At 43.8% G+C, this 21,603-nt stretch overlaps 1 protein-coding gene across 7 annotated transcripts in view; it reads right to left on the bottom strand.

Annotated features, from left to right (window-relative positions):
• EPHA5 (EPH receptor A5) overlaps nucleotides 1-21,603 on the bottom strand; it is a 192,951-nt gene that overhangs the window by 8,090 nt on the left and 163,258 nt on the right. For all 7 annotated transcript variants that reach the window (XM_058024732.1, XM_058024735.1, XM_058024734.1 and 4 more), the window contains 8 exons: nucleotides 20,031-20,098; nucleotides 18,535-18,660; nucleotides 17,285-17,470; nucleotides 13,690-13,751; nucleotides 12,683-12,892; nucleotides 10,752-10,901; nucleotides 6,095-6,288; nucleotides 3,016-3,171 (listed from right to left, as the gene is read on the bottom strand). In XM_058024732.1, coding sequence (XP_057880715.1) covers nucleotides 3,016-3,171; nucleotides 6,095-6,288; nucleotides 10,752-10,901; nucleotides 12,683-12,892; nucleotides 13,690-13,751; nucleotides 17,285-17,470; nucleotides 18,535-18,660; nucleotides 20,031-20,098 — 1,152 coding nt within the window. The remainder of the gene's footprint in view (nucleotides 1-3,015; nucleotides 3,172-6,094; nucleotides 6,289-10,751; nucleotides 10,902-12,682; nucleotides 12,893-13,689; nucleotides 13,752-17,284; nucleotides 17,471-18,534; nucleotides 18,661-20,030; nucleotides 20,099-21,603) is intronic.

Here is a 21,603-nt window from a genome sequence, read left to right as displayed (position 1 = left end):
AGATCATCTTTTCACCCGATCCCCCCAAGTCCCAGCTCTGGAATATACAGAACAGTTGCCTCTATTAAAAATGACAAGGAACATTTAACCTGAATTCTCCTTCATAGAGTACAAAATGTTTTGTTGCTCCCTTTTACAGGGAGAAAAAAATTAAAACCTCCAGAAAACCAACCCCTCTCAGTATATCAACCTTTAAAGAACTTTGCTTGTTCTGGTGTTTATTTTCTGGAGAACCCATGAGAGTCTCAGCTGAGCCCACAGGAGCCATTTTTCTCCCTTACTTTATTTTTTAAGGGCAGGCTGCCAGTTTACATCAGACTGAATTCAGGACTTCATTACAAGACACTTTTCCTCTCAAGCTGCTATGATGGTTTCTCTTTATTCAACAGCTGAGAATCTGCTGTTTTTTTCTTTTTATACTGTTTCTGAGAGGGATGAGAGAAGTTTTGATTTGGATGGGTACTTGGCCTTTTGATTAATCTTCCACAGGTTTTCCAAAAATAGACCTGAGTGGGGTCAAGCCTTTTTGCCAAGCCACCTCTGCAATGCAAAGGGCTGACAGAGAAGACCCAAGCAGGCATCTCTGCAAGAATCGCTGTCCACAGGCAGCTGGGGTGAGCAGGGGGAATTTATTTGCTGACATGGATAGCTACCTGGAATAGGTTTCAACCTTTTATCAGCTTCAACTGAGATGGAAGATGGATCCATGAAATGCCTCCTTCCAGTTTAAAAAAAACCCAACAAACCCAAAATCTCCCCCAGGGGCATCAGCTCCTTTGCACTGCTCTGCTGTTCTAAAAGCCCAGAAAAAAGCTGAAGCTGAGCAGCTCAGACATGTTGTCTCCACTGGGACCAGTGGGATGACATTTGTGCCAGAGAGGACATCCTGGGACATGGTGAGGGAGCTTTGCAGCTGGTGAGAGTCAGAGCATCTCTGGCAGCTATAATCTTATTTAAAGCCTTTCAAACCAACTCGCCTTTCTGGCTAGAACTGTGCAGGTAATTGGTTTCCTGGTTCATTGCCAATCAGAAAAACCATTTTAAAGCACTTTTTGCATCACCTGAAAAGATTTTGGGGGACATTTTAAAAATTTCCAGAATACTAAAGACTAAACATATAAAAATAGTTAAATTTTAAAGTCAAATTAAGGATCTGACTTCATAATCTGAAATGTTGCACATTGGGAATTTGAAGGTTAGGAATATGTTTGTCAGCAGCCTGGCATGCTAAGAGAGTGTAGGAGGGATAGTAAGATCCCTCCTAAAGTTACACAAGTAAGTAAACTTCTAATTTGCTGTTGAAAATACCCACTAATTTGGGTTTGAAGTCAACATTTTCTGTGACCCAAACAAAAGCATTTTACTTCTCAGCATTTCATGTAGAGCTCTTCAAACCACAGAAAATTCTGAAGAGGAACATGGTAGAAGCCTAATTTTCTTCTTTGACATGACTATTAAGCCAAACAGCAATAAATCTGTGATGGATTTTAGACAACCTGCATTTTCTACCAGAAGTTGCTCTGGTTATCAGATTGGGGTGGTACTGTGGAAAGGAACACTCCAATGTTTTTCTTTTCCATAAATTACTGCTTCATCCTATCCCCCTTTTCCCCACTCAGCCTCTGGCTAGCTATTTCTGCCATGTGGGCTCTGACCAGCCTGGGGATGGATGTTTGTAGGTTATCAGTCTAAACTGTGGAGTCCTCAGAAGCCCAAGTAAAGTGACACATAATTGCAGGACAAGGCTGGGAAACAACATGTAAAGGTCTCAGGAGCTGAAAAGAGGATCCAGGTAAGAATCCATGCACCCTGATTCCCCAGACAGCTGCTGGAGAGGACTTCATCCCTAGCTCAGGGTTTTCATGTGAATGGCTGAGAAAAGACTGGATGAGTCCAGGTGTAAGGGGCAAATACTGATGGTATGAGTGGAGCAAATAACATCAGAGTGAGAGCAGAGAGGCTCCTGCACTCCCTCTGTGTGTGTAATGGAAAACTGAACTCCATGGGGATGTCACTGACCTGCCCCACACTCCTGTGCTGTGCAGTGAGCTCCACAGCAAGCACTGTGGCAGACAGGAGGAAATGCTGCAGTTCTGTGGAGTAGGGGAATTTTTCTTGGTTTATTCTTAATCCTCAGAAGCAATTCTGCATGTGCAGTGGCAATCTGCATGTGGTCAGAGGAGACACAACCTTCTCCAAAGCAGCAGAGTGCAATTCTTCCCACTCTGCCTTAATGCCTGCAGTAAGCTAAACTCGAATTAACCCAGCTAGAAAGGCAGGCTTGGACGGGAGTTTGAGACAGCACAGGCAGCAGCAGGAAAGTACTGACACAATTTCACAAGCAAGGCAGGCAATTAAAGGTGCAGCATAGCAAATTAGCAGCCCTGAGGCATTTACCAAGTCATTTGAAGGCTGTTGCCTCAGCTGCAGTCACACTCACGTGCAAAAGCCACGGGCACATTCAGAAGAAAGGGTCTCGTTCAGGAAGCCTGTCCTCTAGAGCTGTGGGTTCCTGATGCTTTTGCACTGGCATCAGCTCTTACCTATTTCTGTTTATGCTGAGTACCATTTCCACACCTTACTGGGCTTCACTGTTCACTTGCTTATATCCAGATCAGCCGTGAATCCAGCTCATCTGCTGTGAAGCCAGGCTGTGTCAGCAGGGACCTATGCATTTACTGGTAGGGTAGAGGGTTTATTTTGTTGGTAATCCCAAATAATCAACTGCTAGTGTGTCAAGAGGATGGCCTGGCAATTACAGAAACTCATGCATTAATTTCTGTGAGTAAAGGAGACAAAATACTGGCTGCCAGTGTAGTAATTGTAAATTTTAGTCTTGCCTGCACTTGTTATCAATAGAGATGCTGTAAAGGAAACTGCTGACTGCAAACACAGGATAATGCTTTCCCTTTCTGCAGCCTCATCCTTACATATTCTTGGATGATTTGTCTTTCTCCTCCCTCCTCCCGTTGCAATTCCAAGAAATGAGGTGAAAATGATCTGGACACTACTCACTCTAGGGACACCTGAGCCACTGCATCCATTGAGCTGTATCCATTCTCCATGAAGATCTCTGTGTACCGGCCCATTTTGATGGCTTCCAGCCACTCACCCACCGACCTGTAGGCACCACTCCCGACTGGACTGTGCTCCACCAACAGGTTTGACACTCTAAAGGTAAGCAAAAACAAAGAAGAAAACAAAATCTGTATTGAGAGATACACAACTTGACTCAAGTTGCTTGCATTTTTTATGGTGAAGATGATTCTCTTTCTCCATTTTCAGTGATTGCTGCATCCTAAATCCTCCTAGCAGGCTTGATATGCAATGTATCAAACACAGCACTTCACCTGCAACCTCACCCATTCTTGAGTTAGCTCCTGCCATTTCCAGTCCTCACCACAAGCAGAAAGAGGAGGAGAGGAGTGGCATCCACCCCAGTTACCTCCTGGCCACAAGTAGGCTCCCCCAGTCACTCCTGATTCAAAGTCTTCACTTTGATGACTCCTGCTTTGCTCTCTTCCTCCACCTTTAAAGCTCATAATTAACTTAAGGCAGCGCAGAGCCTGGAAGCTGAAACCCAAATTACATTTCCCAGCAGCAGCATCGATGGCAGGCAGCTGTTCCCAGTCCAGGGAGCATTACACAGTCCAGGGGCTGCTCCTGCAGAGTCCCTGGGAGGGGGGCTTGGATGGAGACAGCATCCAAGGAGCCTGCAGAGAGCAGCAACGCTCCAGCCACGCTCCAGCCTGCAAACAAGGCACACTCCTGCTCCCACACCCTCCCTCAGAGCCTGCCAGGCAACTGCTCCCTGCTCAGCTATGCCACGCACGGAAGAAGCAATTCAGGCAAATAATAACCCTTCACCACAGCTGGAGCACTGACACAGTACCTGGCACAAGCAGGGTCCACCACCCCACTAATGATGTGCAGAGAGCAGAGAGGCCTTGTCCAAGGTCAGCCAGGAAAGAAACCAGATCTGTTCCCTGCTTTGTAAAAGGGGACACACAGCTAACACAAGCCCTGAGCAAAGATTTTTACCCACAGGTAAAGAAAACATTTTCCAGGTCAGCCTCTGATGGTGGCTATTACACTTAAAAGATTTTCAACTGGAAGGAGAGCTGGGATATTATATTATTATAGCACTTCAGGAATCTTCATATATTTTATGAGCACATTAGTATTATTTGTTTATTTAATAGCAATGCTGAAGGGTCTAATAAAATGTGAATACTTGCAGTACCAAGAACATAATGGCTTCCCATAACATTTTATACACATGAGAAATTCAAAACTCCTAAGTAATCATAATGAGAAGTGGATTTTCATCACTAATGTCAGGAGGTACCTAGTGATATCATAGCACACGCTGTAATGTAGAGAGTGACTTCCTCCCTTATTTGCATTAATGAGAATTTCCATAAAGAACACATTACATATATAAAAAAATCCTTTACAGCTGCTCTATATTGAAATTATGATTCATTTGGAATTACTATGGTCTGGGCACAGCAATCTATGAGAATAGAAGCACAGCCCCAAAGCCTGACTGTTCAGGTGCTTCATCCATATCAAAAATATCCACAGCAGCTCTGAAAAGGAGGGGTTTGGAATTGCATGGACCCATTCATGGAATAAAACATCAGCAAAGCGCTTAGCAGCTCAAGAAAATGGTTTCCTGCCTATTTTCCTCATCTGGAATAACAGTTTGGTATAAAAGAGTGCAGGAAACATCATGTAACAGGCCTGGAAAATAACTGTTCTGAGTTGAAAAAAGAGAAACCTCACATATTTTATGCTGTCATAAACCTTTTCCTGCAGGTTTGCTGGCACTGACATTACATCTAATTGCTAATAAGAATAATTTCTTCTTCAGATGGCAAATGGCACATGTAAAATAGCCTGAGGAACCAGATGTAGCTTGTATTTAAAAATTAACAGAAATTTCAGGTTTTTCTCTTTCAGTGCATGAAATGCCATGCACAGGGCCATGCCACCAGAGGGATGCCCAGCTGCAGCAGGGGAGACGTGCCACATGCAGCTGTGCAAGGCTCACTTGGAAGGGCTGGGGACAAACGACTACAAGCTCACAGCAGTACATCTCTTTTGGCCCATACCACCAGTCTAACCTAACCTTATCCCCCTCATTCCTGTTTAAAGAAAACACATCTTTTTTTATCCCTCCTCTGAGGAGAAACTTTCCTGAAGGGCCTTTTCCATGGTTAATCTGGGGAACTCCCCTGCCATCAGTGAAACAGCAATAATATACATATATATATATTTATATATATATATATTTATATATAATTTCTTTATGACCTTGAAAGGGACAGTGTGATTAGCAACACTGATGGCTCAGAAGTAAATGTGTGCTCACAGTGAAAATAGAAAAAGCCTCTCCAAGACTACTTAGCTCTTTCTTCCCAAGTGCAGCTTTATTTCTTGATTGTGTTTATCTTACTTGTAGCTGTGTAGCTATTCAGATTCATGTTTAAATACAAACTGGCTGTTCTATTCACTTCATGTGGCTTTAGCAAAGGGTTTGTGTACAGTACTTTGGTAACCAGAGACCTGCTCTTCCAATTACCACAACTCTCACGACTTGTACTGGTGGCTAGCATGCCTGGGAATAGTTGTGGAAGGATGTACCTGGACATCCATAAGCTTTGCACATCCTAAGAGTTTCCCCAAGAGGCGCTTTTCATTTGTATTACCAAGATAAAGTCAACAGGCAGATAATTGGAGCAGTATTTACTATCTAGCTCGTGCACTCGAGCCTTGCCTTCTCTAACCTTGCAGTAGAGCACAGATAGTTTTGTCACAGACAAAGTACTGCTGAAACTCCTGTTTCTGAAAGACAGACCACTGTAATTTTCTTTGTGGTAGCAGCACTGCATTTGGGGTGAGTGAATTGCTCATTTGGCTGCAATAGAAAAAGTTGATACGAGTCAACTCCCCTGGACATAACAAAGCTGCAGGAACATTCCCCCAAGAGCACACACTCAGGCTAAATAATCAGAGGGAATCCAGCCCTAGGGGTGGGTGTGCAGACAAGGAGCTTGCTCTGAGAAATGGTTCTGGGCTGGGTCTGTACCTGCTTGATGCATTAACCAAGGTCTTGAGGCTGCTGGGGTTCCGGATGAGCTTGTCCAAGATGCTGACGATTTCGTCAAACTTGGGCCGGCTGTTGCGGTCCTTCTGCCAGCAGTCGAGCATCAGCTGGTAGAGAGCAGCGGGGCAGTCCATGGGACTTGGCAGGCGATAGCCTTCCTCCACGGCCTTAATCACCTGCAGGACACAAAACACAAGGCTTTTCTTCCCCTCATCTCTTGCCCAAATGCAAGCTGACTTTAACACAGAACTTTGGGATCAGCAATACGTTCACAAAAAAATCCAGCCACCCCCCAGCTCTGCACACTCAGTAAGCAAACTTAGTGAGCCCCTCTGTCTTTCGTATTTCCCATGGGATGTGTTGAATAACTTAATTTTTAGTCATTGCAAAATGAATCTAGATAGCCAAGGCACTGCTGCAACTGGGGGGCAGATTGCCTGGTTGCACTTGTTCAAAGCTCAGTTGTGGTCTCTATGTTATATACCAGGAAACTCCTGGAGCCTATGCTAAATCCATGAAAAAGAGCCTACAGGGCTTTCTGGCATCTTCTTGGAGTGCAGTGATTTTGTTTATTCAGATGTTGGCTTCTTTTTAAATGAAAAGGCATGTGCTAGACCACAAATTTGTATTACAGTAATAAAAGTCTGACTGTATTTCAAAAGAGACTTTGAATGCTAATTGATGGATGGATTCAAGGCAGAGGCAGAACAACCATCTCATATATCATTCAATACTGTCTGGGTCTAGTAGTTTCTTAGTGTGGCCACATTTCTGCCAGGAATTTAAAATGTCAGCCCAAGAATATGTAAATTAAAACCAGGGGAGTTGTTGCACTGATTTCAAATACAAACCATCTATGGTTTTATATCTAAAACAAGTGATATGCATGTGTGTTGCCTGCCCTCTTGAAAGGCAGAAATGAATAAATGAGGGCAGAATTGAGGAAGGCAACTTGTTTTCCCCAGTTTGGGGCAGATCTGTGGCAGGGTTTTAAGCCCACAGCTCCCATTTTGAACCATTACAATTTTCAGGAGAATGCAGCTCGTGTTTCAAGCCACAAGGTTTTGTGTCTGTGCCAAGGGAGTCGTGGCAGCCCATCTTCACACCCTCCACTCCCAAGATTCCTTGATGAAAAGGAGCTGGAAGCAGGTATTTGCTATGACCACATGAAAACCACATGTGCTTCACTGTCCACTCCAAAGACTACCTTAAATGCCATTCACTCATTTCACAATTTGAAAATATCCTGTCTTGAAAAATAAGGCTCTGAGATTAGCATGGGTTGTTGTCTTAGTCTTTAGTGGCTAGATGAGTAGTACAGGATGAGCTATGTCAGGCTAGCACTGCATTTGAGAAGGCTTCAAAATTCAAACTGGATTGGTTTTAAATTGTCCTCCATACAGAGCTTTTTTCTAAGTGTAAGAGTCGCAGGAACGATCCAGGCTGACTGAGCAGCAGTAGTGGGAACCTCAGCCTCTCTGAGGATGTACATAGCAGAGAAGCAGTTAGGTGAGGCTTCAGCATCTCCTCCAAGGGTAAAAAGCACAGCATAAGATCTGGGCCTAAACATGTGCAGTCTTTTTGTGCCCATCTGAGATTTCATCTTTTGGTGGAGCACTCTCCACCCAACCTACACTTGCAAGGAGATCTCTTCTATGGCCTGGCTGCTGCTCCCATCTCTACCACATTGTGCTATTTATACTCTCTGTTCTTCACACCATGCTTTTCAGCTGGTCCCTGATTCCAAATTTGCAGCTGCCCTATAAAGAAAAAGCTTCAGTGTGGCACAGCCATGAGAATGCTATTTGCTGTGTCCACGTCTGTATTTATAACAATAATGGGTCATCCTCCAACTGTAGCAGAAAGAAAATAGTAGCAAGACAGGGAGCAGACCATCTGGCACCAGATCAGAATATCTGAACTATATCTGCAGTGGGGTTATGTGTGCTGGATATTCCTGGCAGTAACATCACAATCAATAGCGTTAACTCAATTTACAGGATGTCATCCGTGCTGGTGATACAATGTAAATGGTATCAAAATGCTGCAAGAAGCTAGAATGCTGAAATAGACTCTTGCATCTGAAGGTGCCTTCAGGCCTCTAGCAGTAAGGGTAGCAAAAAAACCGAAACAAGAAAGACTGGGTCACTTGCAGCCACCACAGTGATTAGAAAATAAGAAAACTGGACATTTGCTGCTCCATTCATTGCTGTGCTTATGGATTTGTAAGCCTTGAGGGTTTAGAATTTGCACCTAAGGAGGCACTTTTGTCTCTCTTCCTCTTCTGGAAGAGCACTATTCAGACTGGGGTGACTGAACTGGATGTTTAGGAGAGGACAATTTGGGATAGTCTATTCCAGTAAAGCAAAGCAACACTCAGTGGCGTTTTCATAGATTCTCCAGTCTGAACACTAAAAATCAACCACTGTGATTATTTAGCTTATCAACCTGTGCAACACAGGCCACAATATTCCTCTGCATAATTTCTGCATCAAAGCCTTATCTTGTGGTCAAACCAAAGCATATTTTTAGAGGGCCATCCAGAAACTAGAATGACTTTAAAATGTGATTTGTATCCTTAAAACATTTTCTGCCCTTTTGCACTTCACCTCCTTTAAAGCAAGCCATCTGTAACAGGGTGAGAATAATTTTGCTCATCATCAGTTGTGCTTGAAAATGATGCGCTTTAATTACAAGCCATACAACAAGAAACTCTTGTGCAACAGAGTTCAGAATTTATGTGATCCCTTTTTTCTCTGCACAAAAGCCAGTGCTGTATCTAACACCACTGACTCTTCTGTCAACACAAGCAGAGGAGGAAAGAAGAGGAGGCCTTCAGGAGCTGAAGGAGGAAGAATTGCACGAGAAATATGTCACAGCACTGAATTAAGCTCCTATGCCACTACCATCCAGGCACTTACCATCTGCACAAAGGGCAGAGGCAAGTAACAGAGAGGTTACACAAGCAAAGCCTAAGCAGGAACTGATGTTCATAAACATCTCAGTAGTCCTTTGTTTTCTGCTTTCACTCCAGGCAAGTCTGTGCCCCACAGAACGTGGAGGCATTTGGGCTTTCTGGAACAGTTCTGTAAAGTGTGGATGCTCACAGTGCTGTGATTCAGACAAGGGACTCCCCTGGCCACAGACCATTACCTCCCTGGCACCAGCCTCAATCTTAGCCTGGCATTTACGGAACAACATCTGTGCTGTGCCAGTACATCAGCATTAAAGATAGTTACAGCGCTCAGTGTGAACGCAAAAGCTTGGCTCTCAACTCCTGCATTCTCTGCACAGACTATGGAAGCAAGTCCCTGTATTTGATTAAGATAAATCCCTGTGTAGGTACATACTGCTTTACTGAACTTCTTGCAAATGTGACAGGCTCAGCAATGCAGGAGCAGTGGGGCATTCATGCCAAACAGTGTGTTCAGGTCCTTGGCAAGGAGCACGGCATGACCATCTCAAAGGCACCACTCGTTTCCATGCCTGGACTCAAAGTGAGATGAGACAGCAGCTCAGTGTGACAGGTAGTAACATCCACTGATGGCAAAGGCTTGCTAACAAAACTCAGGGAGAGCAGAACGCTCAGCCAGAGCTCTTGCTGCCAGTGAAACAGAAGAAAATTGCTGGAATAGGAACACTGCTCAAAAAAGCAGAAAGGATGAAACACCAAGTGTTGTGACCAGAGGAAACCCATCCAGCAGCAGGATCTCCACAGGTAGCAGGGCTGCCCCACATGCCCCGTTGGTGAATCTGACCTCACGAGTAGCTGGCATTCTCAGAGACCTTTGCAACTCATAGTTCTCAGAGATGTGAAGAGGAAGGAGGGATCTAGAAAATCTGGCTACCCCAGGCTTAATTTTTTTTAGCCTTAGAGCTCAGAGTAAAATGCAGCCCTGCAGTAGGATCAAAAGACCCTTACCCAGGCTGGGACTGGAGCTTCAGTCAGGTGGGAGAGAGTATTCCCAGGCATCTCACTGTTTGGAGGTGCTTCAGAGGGTGGCCTCGAGGTCAGAGGCTCAAGAGAGCACTGGAACCCAGGAGCAAGGGGACACAACTCGAAGGGGACTGTACAAATGAATGAGAGCTGCAAGCACAGACTTACAAGATGTTCACAACTGGAGCAAAACTATTCTCTTGAGATCAGCAATGCAAGAATGACCAAGACTCCTGGAACTCTGTGGACTGCTGTCACTAGATCACATTACCCAGCTTTTCTGCCGGGAAACAAAGCCCTCACCATGACTCTCTTGGGTTTCTGCTTTATGTGGCTGCAGGGGTTTGAACACACAACTGAAATGCTGCCAGTTTATCAGCATCTATCCCCTGGCAGGCCTTTGTCATTAAGCAGAGGAGGGACAGGCTCCAGCTCTAACAGCATTAGTGAAGCTCCAGCGGGCTGCTGGGGGAAGCAGGCTTGCCTCCGTGCAGACACATTTCCCTCTGCGCACAGCCTGTTCTGGGCTGCTGCAAAAAGACAGCATCAAAGGGGAGGGAGGATCATTTCTGTCTGGCATGGGGCAGCAAAGCCATTCTTACAGCAGCTCTCCTCCTCCAGTCCCCATTCTGCCTCTCTGACAGCAGAACGAGTGCTGAGCCCCCAAAGTCCCATCACACAGCAGCTCTGGCACGTGCTTACATCTTGGTTTGTCATCTCCCAGTAAGGCCTCTCGCCGTAGGACATCACCTCCCACATCACGATGCCGTAGCTCCAGACGTCGCTGGCAGATGTGAATTTGCGGAAGGCGATCGCTTCAGGCGCTGTCCATCGAATGGGGATCTTCCCTCCCTAAATGGAAAAGAAATACAGAAAAATCCCCAAAAAATAGATTGCAGAGGAGGGCAGAGAACAGGCGAAAAAAGTCGAAACAGCTCTTCTCAGAGCACCAAGGGATGTTATTTTCTCTCTGGAAAGAGACATCGAATTTTAAAGTAAATCTGTTTGACAGCATGGGGCCCCTTTCCACATTATCTCAGCCCATAAGCATTTGTAGGCTGCCTACTAATTGGCTGTCCTGAAGGTTTGTTGTTTGAATGTTGTTTGAATGCTGGGACATGTATAGGATCAACATCTCAATTATGTTGCACGGGTTGGTAAGGGAATACAGTTCCTCCATTTCTGAGAGCGAGCGGGGGAGGAACAGACAGTTCTGAGGCTGAGGAAGACTTTGATCTAACGAGGGCTTCATGCAAATTGCTGCGGAAGTAATTCCCTTTTTTTCTTTTTTCTTTTTTTTAATGCAGTCCTGGTCCTGCAGAGAGATCTGTGTAGCAGGCACAGAAATCTGTGTGCGCAAAGACCAGCCGGCTTAGCCTCTGCTGTGGGACTCAAAATGATGCCACAGCTGTCAAATGTGCTTTGCCGTTTCCTTTTCTCCTCTCTATCATTTTAGAAATCAAACTTCAGATCAGCTCTGAGAAGGGAAAGGGGAGGGAAAGGAGAGTCTGGATTAAGGAATACTTTTCTCATTGGGTTTAAAGAGCTGTCTCTCTTGATTTATATTAAAAAATATTTTGCTGTGAAGTCCCTTCCTCTACGTGTTGAGCTAAATATTGGAAGGTCTCCCTGAATGCCCCCTAACAGTGTTTGTTATTGGAAAAAGACAGGATTTGGAACACATTTTCAAAGCAACTTTTTAAAAGTCTCTTCTTCCCATAATTATTTATTCACAAGCTCAGCAGCGCATGCCTTAAGTGAAGGGCCAGATTCTCAGCAGTGCCAATTAGCACATGGCAGCACATGGGAGCCACAGCAGGGCTGGCCAAGAGCCCTTCAGCCTGCAGGGAAGTGCCAGTCCAGCTGTGCACTGGCTCCCATCACGGGGCCATGACTGACAAAAGCTGGAAGGCCTTTCCAAGATGTCCACAGGAACAGGGAACACGACTCAAGACAGCTCCCACCACCCTCAAAACAATACCCTTGGAAAAACACAGTAATAAGACATGCCCAAGGAGTGCCAATCACTGCCATTAATATTGGAGGCTCTCTCCAAGTCTGTGCTGTTGAAAGTGGGTCCTGCCCACCCTCTCTCTCCAGTGCCAGTGCCCTGTGGGCAGACCACTGAGGCTGGATTCTTGGGTTGGGAGAAATTACTCTCAAGCAGGTAATGCTGAGGGCAGTGTGCATTATTTACAGTGGTCACTCATTACACACTTAACAATGTTTTAAAAGGGTGAAATGGTTCAGAAGACCATGGCTCACATCAGAGGATGGGTGCCTGAGCAAAGCAATTGCTCTTTCTTCCCTTTGGTATTCACCAAACAGGACAGAATAGAGCTTGGAAGCATGGCAACTTTACTACTTGACTCGTGTACCCTACTTAAACTTCGGAGTTATTAGTTAAACTCTGTGTTATTTAAACTCTGTGTTATATAAACCCCCACTATAAATAAAAGGCATTTGCAAAATTAATCTGGTGACAATTAACTGTTATCACCTGGTCTAACCCTGTTGCTCAGTTTAGAGGCTCTGGATTCATAGAAGCTCTTTGCTAGAGAGCCTGAACAGCAAAATGTGGCAAGAAATACGTTCCTCTTGAGCTCAATCAGTTTGGCATCCCCATAACTGACCCTGGTTGTGTACGCCGCTTCAGGGTCATCCTCCAGGACTCTGGAGAGGCCGAAGTCTGACACCTTGCAGACCAAGTTGCTGTTGATCAGGATGTTCCTGGCAGCCAGATCTCTGTGCACGTAACCCATGTCAGACAGGTACTTCATTCCGGAGGCGATGCCTCGCAGCATCCCGACCAGCTGGATGACGGTGAACTGCCCATCATTCTTCTGCAAAAGGAAGGAGACTTTTGATGAGCTGAGAGCCTCTGCACCCTCAGCATTGTGTGTGCAGGAATAAAAATGCAAAGGCAAGTCTCCAAGGAAGGAAACCAGGAAAATTAATAATTCATTACTCTCATGCTCTGACCATGAAGCTTTTCTAACTTTCACTGTTTAGATTAAGATCTCTAGAGACAAAGCTAAGGAAATGTAGTTCTTTTAACTTGAGATCAAGGAATGAGCTGCATCTACTGGTGGCTGATAGAGAGACTGTGAGTGGAGCAAACACATGTGTATAAGGTGTATAAGGGCACCAGGATGGGCTGTTTCTCAGTCAGGCAACTGAACGGCACCAAGTTGCATGGAAGTCCTACTTGCAGGGGTTCATGAACACTTGAGGGGGTAGGAGCTTTTCCCCATGTTGCCACATTGCATTTCTAACCACTTCCCTCACTCTCCCTTCTCCAGCTCTTACATTTCATGGAAAAACTCTGACAAGTCTGGGGTTTGCTATGCTGCAGTACGGGTCTGCTCCTGAACCACACCGCATTTTGCAGGCTAAGTTAATACCTTCCACTGCCTTCTAAAATAAATGTAATATCCTCCAATTTATTCTTACCTGTTTCTATAATTGCATGCCCCAGGTCCTTCATGATGCTGTGTAAATGCAGATCAAAGAGACAACTGAGCTACTCCTGCCCCTGGACAGCACCAACACCCAGAAAACATTTTCATTGGTATGAACCATCTACAAAGAACCCAAAACAAGTCCCCAGGTCCCCTTGGAAAAAGGATCTAAGTAATACCTTTAAAAATGTATCCAGAGAGCCATTCTCCATGTATTCAGTCACTATCATTACTGGTTTGCCTAGAATAAAAAAGTGCATAAGTTTGTTAGGAATTTGTCTAAAAACCATGAGCAATAAAAAAGTCTTTTAATAGTATCTCTGCATCTGGATATACAGCCACGCAACACTAAATCTACACCAAGACACTGCTGTCCCAGCAGGACGACAGATGTTGTTCCCAGAATATATAGAGAAGTAGGGAAATTGAGGAGGAGTGGATTAAAAACTAATACCATATTATGGGTGGGGTACCAAGCCCTAGACTGTTTAGATAATGATTGAGAAGGATGCTGTAGGCTGAAGCCAGGCAGTTCTTGCCTCCGCCAACAAGCTGAAAGCTTGCAGAGGCCAAAATGCACACAGCAAAGTCTTTGGATCCTTCCCTCAAGCTTCAACACCCTGAAGTAACAACAGGAGGCCAAAAAGAGCAACAAGGATGATCTGAAGCTTGGGCTTGGTAACCATCAAAACTGAGACTAGGAAAGGTTGGGATTACATTCCTTGTAATTCAAGTGACTACCCTTGCAAACAGATCTGGAAGTAAGAGAAGGAATATTTACACTGCAGAACAAAAGCTCATTAAGTGTGGAATGAGTGCAAGTGGAAATCAAAGTAAAAGTTCTTAACAAAAGACCTGGTGTCCTATTGTTGACAGGAATAATAATGTTTTTCCAAATCTGTTTGATTAATTTTCATGCCTGAGTCATTTTAATGGTAATTATATATAGTTTTTGCTCAGTTTTTAAATCTAATTTCTCGCTAGCTTGCCACAATGGTGTAGCAATAATTAATGTGGTGTGCTCCAGCCCTTGTAAATTCAATGAAATCTTATAAGAACATGTAAATTATTTTTTATTTAAATCAATTTCCATTAGCTAGCACAAAGCACAGACAAAAGAGAAGCTGTCAGTTATTTGTAAAGTGCATTATAAATGTCTTTTATAGAAATGATCAACAAGAGCTGCTATGTGTCATAACATGCACATGAAGGTAAATACTAAAAATCAGCACGTCCTACCCTTTAGATAGATCTTAATTTTCCCATTTTTTATTTCCTTAACTATTTTGCCTAATTTACTGCTTAATTATGTACATAACAAAGGTAATTGTGAACTTGTCAATCAAAATACTCATTGCTGTGCAAACATTACCTTTGCAGCAGGAAGGACCTGTGCTGCTTCAATTCTTTTACGTTACTCTCACAACTGCTGCCCAAGCTTGAAACTCACCCAGAATATGACTTTTGATATGAGAAATGCACCTTGGGACCATGAAAAATATTGCTGAATAATCCCAAATGAAAGATGGGCCCCACCTTTAAGGATGGTGGCCATCTGTCTACACACAGCATGGGCTGAACGTAGGAGGGAGGAGAGATCTCAGGGGCCGTTGCTATTGGATGGCAAGCATGTCAGTGGCTTTGCAGGGAAGAAGACTCCAGGGATATCTCAAATGTTAATGTTTTGTTTTGATTTTAAAAGCTAAACACACAACTGTAGCATGAGGTCCCTTATCTCTGACACTTCAAAGCAGCGTTGCAGTGAGAATGGTGTCTTGTTATGCCACCACTCTGGGGGACCTCCTCCAGACTCCTGCCTTTGGATGCCACCAGAGAAAAACAGCAAGATTTCTGGCACTTATGTTTCATTATCTGACTGCTGCAGGTTGGCAGCAATCATGGAATAAATTAACCCCATCTCCAAGAGCATGGAAATAAGGACACAAATAGATAACTTTCAACAAAGTAAATTAAAAGTAAACAGCAGCCCTTCCAAAGTGCTGGGCTGATTCTCTGTGTCACTAGGGCTTCCTCCTGCTGGCATTACATGGTCATAAAATATATGTGGACGGCACTCATGTCAGCGGTGCGCCCATTGCATCAGTGCAACCAAATGGGATGCAAATGAAAACTGCCACTACCTTTGTAAAGCAGAAATAGCAAAAGGTTTGTCTGCAAGAGGACAATGAGCATGATTAGTCCAAATTACTAAGGTGTGCATTTGAACTATATTAGTTAAATACAATGATATTCTCATTAAGAATTAAAAATGGCATAATTAAATTCAATTTAACCTAATTTACTTCCAAGGTAAATCATGATGCAGCAAAGACCCTAAAGATTTTACCCTAAAGATCTGATTCTACAAAAGGCCAATGACTTAGATACTGAAGGGTAAAAGAAGTTAAATACTTAGAGATTCATAAAAATTGCTTTGGTCCATGTAAAAGAAAAGGGAAAACCTATGAAGATGCTGCAGATGTGTGCTGGAAAAAAATTTCGGGTGCAGTAAACAAATATTTACCGAGCTAATGAGAAGCTCTGGGTGCACATTGAATCCAGACTCTAGATTCTCCAAGTCCAATTTAGAAGCAGGGCTCCCTGTGTTTCCACAGCTTTTGGAGCAGACAGCCACTTTATATAAAAGACAGCTTGCTAGGGAGGCACATTCTCACTAAAAGTGGAAATTCCAATCATCCCCTGAGGCCCCAGCAGCCAGAAGGACTCAGGCCAATGCCAGTAGCAGCTTTCGTGGATGTATAATCATCACTTGCTCTTTGCCCAATATTCCACATTCCTGCAGGGCTAGAAATTGGAGCTCTTACACAGGTCGTCCTCAAGAGATTTTGGTATTTATTAAAATTTTGGGAGAAATCCATTTTGGTTATTTTTTTCTTAAAAGTTTCAGGAAATGCAATTTCAAAGAAAAATGCAAGAAAAGGCTGTTGATTACAAAACAGCATTGATTTTGTGATTACAAGGACAAACAGCTGGAGCCTCTGTACCTTCTCTATTGCAGCTCTGGAAAAGAGCTAATGTTGGAGATGCTTCCTCTGAGGAATGACAAATGGTACTGAGAGCAGCACGTGGCCCCAAATGCCACCATCTGAACAGCAGCAGCTCAGCAAGCTCTGACACTGCCAAGCATGAAGGCAAGAGGGGAGACAGCCATTCACACCTGTGAGGCTGGTGCTTCTACACTTAAAACACAACTTAAAATAAAGAACTAATTATTTATTTTAGAATTCATAATTAGCTGACAAAATAATCCTTGATGCAAATAATGTAGTTCCTCCAAGGCTCTAAAATGGATGAGTAACAACAACTCAACACATTTTCCACAGGCTCAGCACAGCACCAACAGCCATGTGCTGGGCAATTTGGATGTGCTGTTCCTTTCCCTGTCCTTATCTTTAGTGCATACTGTAATTTGGAGAAGAATTGGGCTGGAAAAGTTACAGAAGGCTGTTTTGCTAACTGAGCAGTCAGACCTCAGTAACTCTCAATCCCTCCCATATGCCAGCACTATGGGCAACTACGATCAGGGGCATCTCAGAAGATCCCAGAGAGAGTTTGTTTTAATTGTGGTTTTATACATTCCTGACATCTTCACCTACAGTCCTGTTCTTCTTCCCTGCTCCTGGAAAGGAACACTTATTTTGGAGAAATGATGAGAAGTGCATTCAGAACAGGCATCACCTAAGGCTCTCTCCCTTAACGAACTCTCCCAAAGCCAGAGCTCACAGTGAGCAGCCCACAGCAAGTTGCACCTACTTTTTGTGACGACACCTTCCAGGTGGATGATGTTGGGGTGGTCAAATTGCCCCATGATGCTTGCTTCTCCCAAGAAATCTCTCCTCTGTTTCTCTGTGTAGCCCACTTTCAGGGTTTTGATAGCCACTGGAAACTCACGCTTTCCCTGCAGCTTCAGCCTCCCACTGCAGACTTCCCCAAATTCACCTGCAGAATAAAATGAGGACACCAAAGGAACACATGATGTGCCTGTGTCTACAGGATGCAGCACAGCCTTGGCTGATGGAAAGCACAAAGGGCTGCCCTGCATTCATGGATATGGACTGCTGAACATTGCAGTGATGACTATCTCCAGCAGCCACTGCACCACAAGCCAAGTAATTCATAAGCACAAGAAAACTTAGAGTAAAAACATAATTTTCTATATTTAAAGAGTTATGCTTTATTTTCCACTGGGCTTTTTTTCTCATTTAATATTCTTGTCTACTATATGAAAGAGTCCTGTCATATCCTATACCACTGTCCTGTGTGGATAGCTGTAAAACTCAAACCACTTGTTTCTTAACCCTCCTTTGGTAAGTTACATGGATGGAAAGCTGTCAGCCTTCCACAGTAACATTTATTTTTATCGAGCTTTAAGAGTTTTATAAACTCTTTACAATTTTATTACTACCTTTTCCAAAAAGTAACCTAAATGGGTTTTTTTCTGGTGAACATTAAATTACATCCAAACCCACAATTTCAGAAGATAGAAAGGTTGGATGCACTCCTAAGATAGAAAGGTTGGATCCACTCCTAAGGTTGGATGCAAGTCCAAACAAACAGCTTTACTGGAAACAAAACGGGAGTTTCTTCTTCTAACCAAGGAAGTTTAAAGCTTTGGACTTTGACTTGTAGTTTTTTAATGTCACAGATGACCTCTTATTTTTAATTTTTGCTTCAAGAGTGACCTTAATACTGGGGGATAAAAAGGTTCAAATGGTAAAAAGAATGTGAAACTTAAGTGACTCCTTTCCCTCAGCATCCATTGAAATAGCCCAGCTGACCATTTGTGACCATTTTCTGGACCATTTTCTGAATTTTCAATTCAGCCCCTGAATTTCAAAACCGCAGTCAGTGACAGGTCTGTCCCAAACTTCAGCTGGAACATGCTCACCTTCACTTGCAGGGTACCTAACAGCTCAAGTATTTCACAGCCCTTCCCAGATCTCTCATGTTAAGAAAGCCAACCCTTCATGTTGCAAAAGGGTCATGGAAATGCATCTCCATACCAGCTCCGATAACTCTTTCAATGGTAATGCACGAAGCTTCAATTTCCTTAGCAAACTCGTGGACAGCTTGATTAGGGTCCTCGTAGGTGTGGGGGTCCACATAGGTCCTCACTCCAGGCAGCTTAACTGCAAACACAAATTAAGCACATTTAATGGCATACATCATCACGCAAAATGGGCATTACACACTCCTGTCCCTGGCACTCTGCTCTGCTGGAAATTTATTTCCATGGTGAAAATGAGTATCATTCTTGAAAACTGATATTTAGTTTATATGTGACATATGTGCAACTTCAGCATATTTAGCAAAGCACAGGAGTGCTCAGCTGGAATGATGTGCAGCTAAAAATCCCTTTTGGTGCTGTGTGATGGGTTTGTCCAGCATCTGGTAGAAAAGGATTCCTTTCTGGAACTAGAGAGGGTACACCAGGAGGAAAAGTACAAATAGCAGAATGTTACAGGAGTAACTTGCAAAGCAAGCTGGATGGATGGGGGTTGATGGAGAGCTGAAATAAATAATGCCCTACCAGTCACACATCAGCTAATCAATCGCCCACATTATTTCAGATGGAGTTACTGAGATTTAAAAGAACTGCATATTTGCAGTACAAAGCCTGTGGGTTGTATCAGTATGAATATAATCAATAGCGGGCTTTTTCTCCAGGACTTGAGAGGGGAAAAAGTATTTTCATTATCCATATTATAAGTTTGTTTTGACAATCATTAAGGCTACTCACATGAAGAATTGCTCATCAGTCTAATGAGACAGCTACATTACACTGTGGCTCTTAATTGATTTGCTTCCTGCTGCCTTCATTACATAGCACTAATGGAAATTTGACTTTCACTCACAACGTGTTTGCCTTTTCCACCCCAAAAGGCACCTCACTGTTACCCATCCCCAGATCCCACAGCTCTTGATGAAGGAAGGACTGATAGCAACCACAAGATTTACTTTTTAGTATCACTGCAGAGGGGTTTTCTATACAAGGGCATTAACACAACATTTCTGAAAGCTTCCTAGGTGCAGAAATAGGTGTTATTCCTCACACCTCTGCAGAGGCATCCAAGCTGAAGAGCAGCAGTGGGCTTGGTCCTCACAGCTGCCTGGGGTGAAGCAAAGGTTTCAAACAGGTATTTTGGACTGAAGCATCCAGACCACGAAAACGTTGGGTTGTTATGTGCTGAGCAGAAAAAATTAATAACATCTTGGCTCACACAGAAAAGACAGAGGAACAAACCGAAATGGCTCACTAGAATGATCTGGTGCAAACATACAGGTGTGAATAGCTCAGCACATATAAGGACTGTTCAAATCTTCAGTTCTCTGTGGGGCTTGCAGCAGGGGCAGGGGGGAACTTCTGCACAAACAATTCTTTTGTCAATTACCACCAAAAGCAGATTTTTTTTTTTTCCTTCAGAAAACCACCTCTCAGTTGAATTTCTCATTACCACAGAAAGCCAAAACCACATATATATGTTTGCTCTTTACTCACTGTGGCCATTATGAAAATGCATCTTTTCTTCTTCTGGATCTTGCTTAGCCTTGCTATAGCCACATCGCCTGGGAAAAAAAAAACAAACCACAACAGAAGAGTATTTTTGTCTCTGGTATGGCAGAACTCCATTCTCTACTTTGAATCACACAATGCACAAAACCCCAGAGCAGTGACGAACCCAACCTCTCTGGTGGCTCTATTGCTGCTGTCCCAGTTTTAGCTCATCAAACTGGTTGCAATTTCCCAAATGGGATTCAGGGCTCAAGGCCCATGGATTTTCAATTGGACTTGTGTTTCCAAATCCCACAGATGCTTCCAAAAACTCCACTCTACCTGACATTTAATGCAGCTATTTTTAAGAAGAGAAAGCAGGAACAGGAAGGACAATGAAAGGGGAATGGGATGAAACATTAGAATTGCAGAAACAAAATCTCCTGGACTGCAGAGCTTTTGCAGGCACTGGGGTGTATGTCTTGCATGCTCCCCTTCATCCACTGTGCATTTGGACAGAACTTTAAATTATGGTATTTTAGAAAATGGCCTTGTGTAAACATTAACATCTTATATACATGCAAAATAATGCCTTAAACCAAAGCAAAACCAAACCCGTTGCCTCATTGCCTTCAGGTGCCTCCTACATATCGTTGGCTCTGCACAGCATTTCATGCACATCTCCTGTCTTTCCACAGGGGAGCTGCCATTCATGGGATCCCCTCTGCCCAGCAGAAAAAAGATGGAAGAAGGAAAGCTGCCTGACCTATCCTGCTCCCACATTAGTGCCCGACAGTGCAAGGACAGTGCTGGACACTACCATGGAGTCGCAACTACAGTTGTATGCAAGTTGCATCTCCCCCAGGGAATCTCCTATTAGTTTTTGGTTGCTCTTCTGTGACTCTTCATTCTTCTCATTGGTTTTCTAGGTGACAGTTCTGCATTAGCATTAACTATCTGCTTTGGTGGCATTTCTGAGATCTGCTTCACTTAGACAACCACATGGAAGCCCCAGGACAACTGCAGTGGCAAGAAAATTGCTACACACACACACACACACACACATTTGAAAATACAGGACAGGATGACGTATGTAGGATACACATACATATGCCTGTCCTTCCAAGGACCTGATAACACAACCGGAAACAGGAACTGGATCATCCTACAGAAAACTGCATGAACATGAGACTGAAGGACACTGTTTGGTAGAATGAAAAGCCTGGAACAGACACCTGCAAGCCAGCCAGCATGCACTAGCTGGCACACCTCAAAGAAAGCCTCAGGCCGCTAAGAAGCCACTTAAAGCTGAGAAACCTCTCTTCCATTGCTTCTGTGATTTTTGAGCTAGGTGCATGCGAGCACTCCAGCATCACTCACAGCAAGGAGGAGCATATGATTAGCAGGAACAAAACTGCAGTTAGGAGGAGGCAGTAACAGGAATCTGCATGAAACATGCTCTCAGCATGAAGTCCTATTACAGGGAACTGCTGTCTGCCCAGATGCAAGGGGCCAAGCAGCCTTTTGGCTATAGGATTCTGGCACTGGGTTTGTGAAATGATCACAATTACAGACAAAA

This window comes from Melospiza georgiana, chromosome 5 (genome assembly GCF_028018845.1).
Source record: "Melospiza georgiana isolate bMelGeo1 chromosome 5, bMelGeo1.pri, whole genome shotgun sequence".
Taxonomy (NCBI): domain Eukaryota; kingdom Metazoa; phylum Chordata; class Aves; order Passeriformes; family Passerellidae; genus Melospiza; species Melospiza georgiana.
The sequence above is the reverse complement of the archived record's forward strand: the minus strand, read 5'-3'. Positions and strand labels throughout refer to the sequence as shown.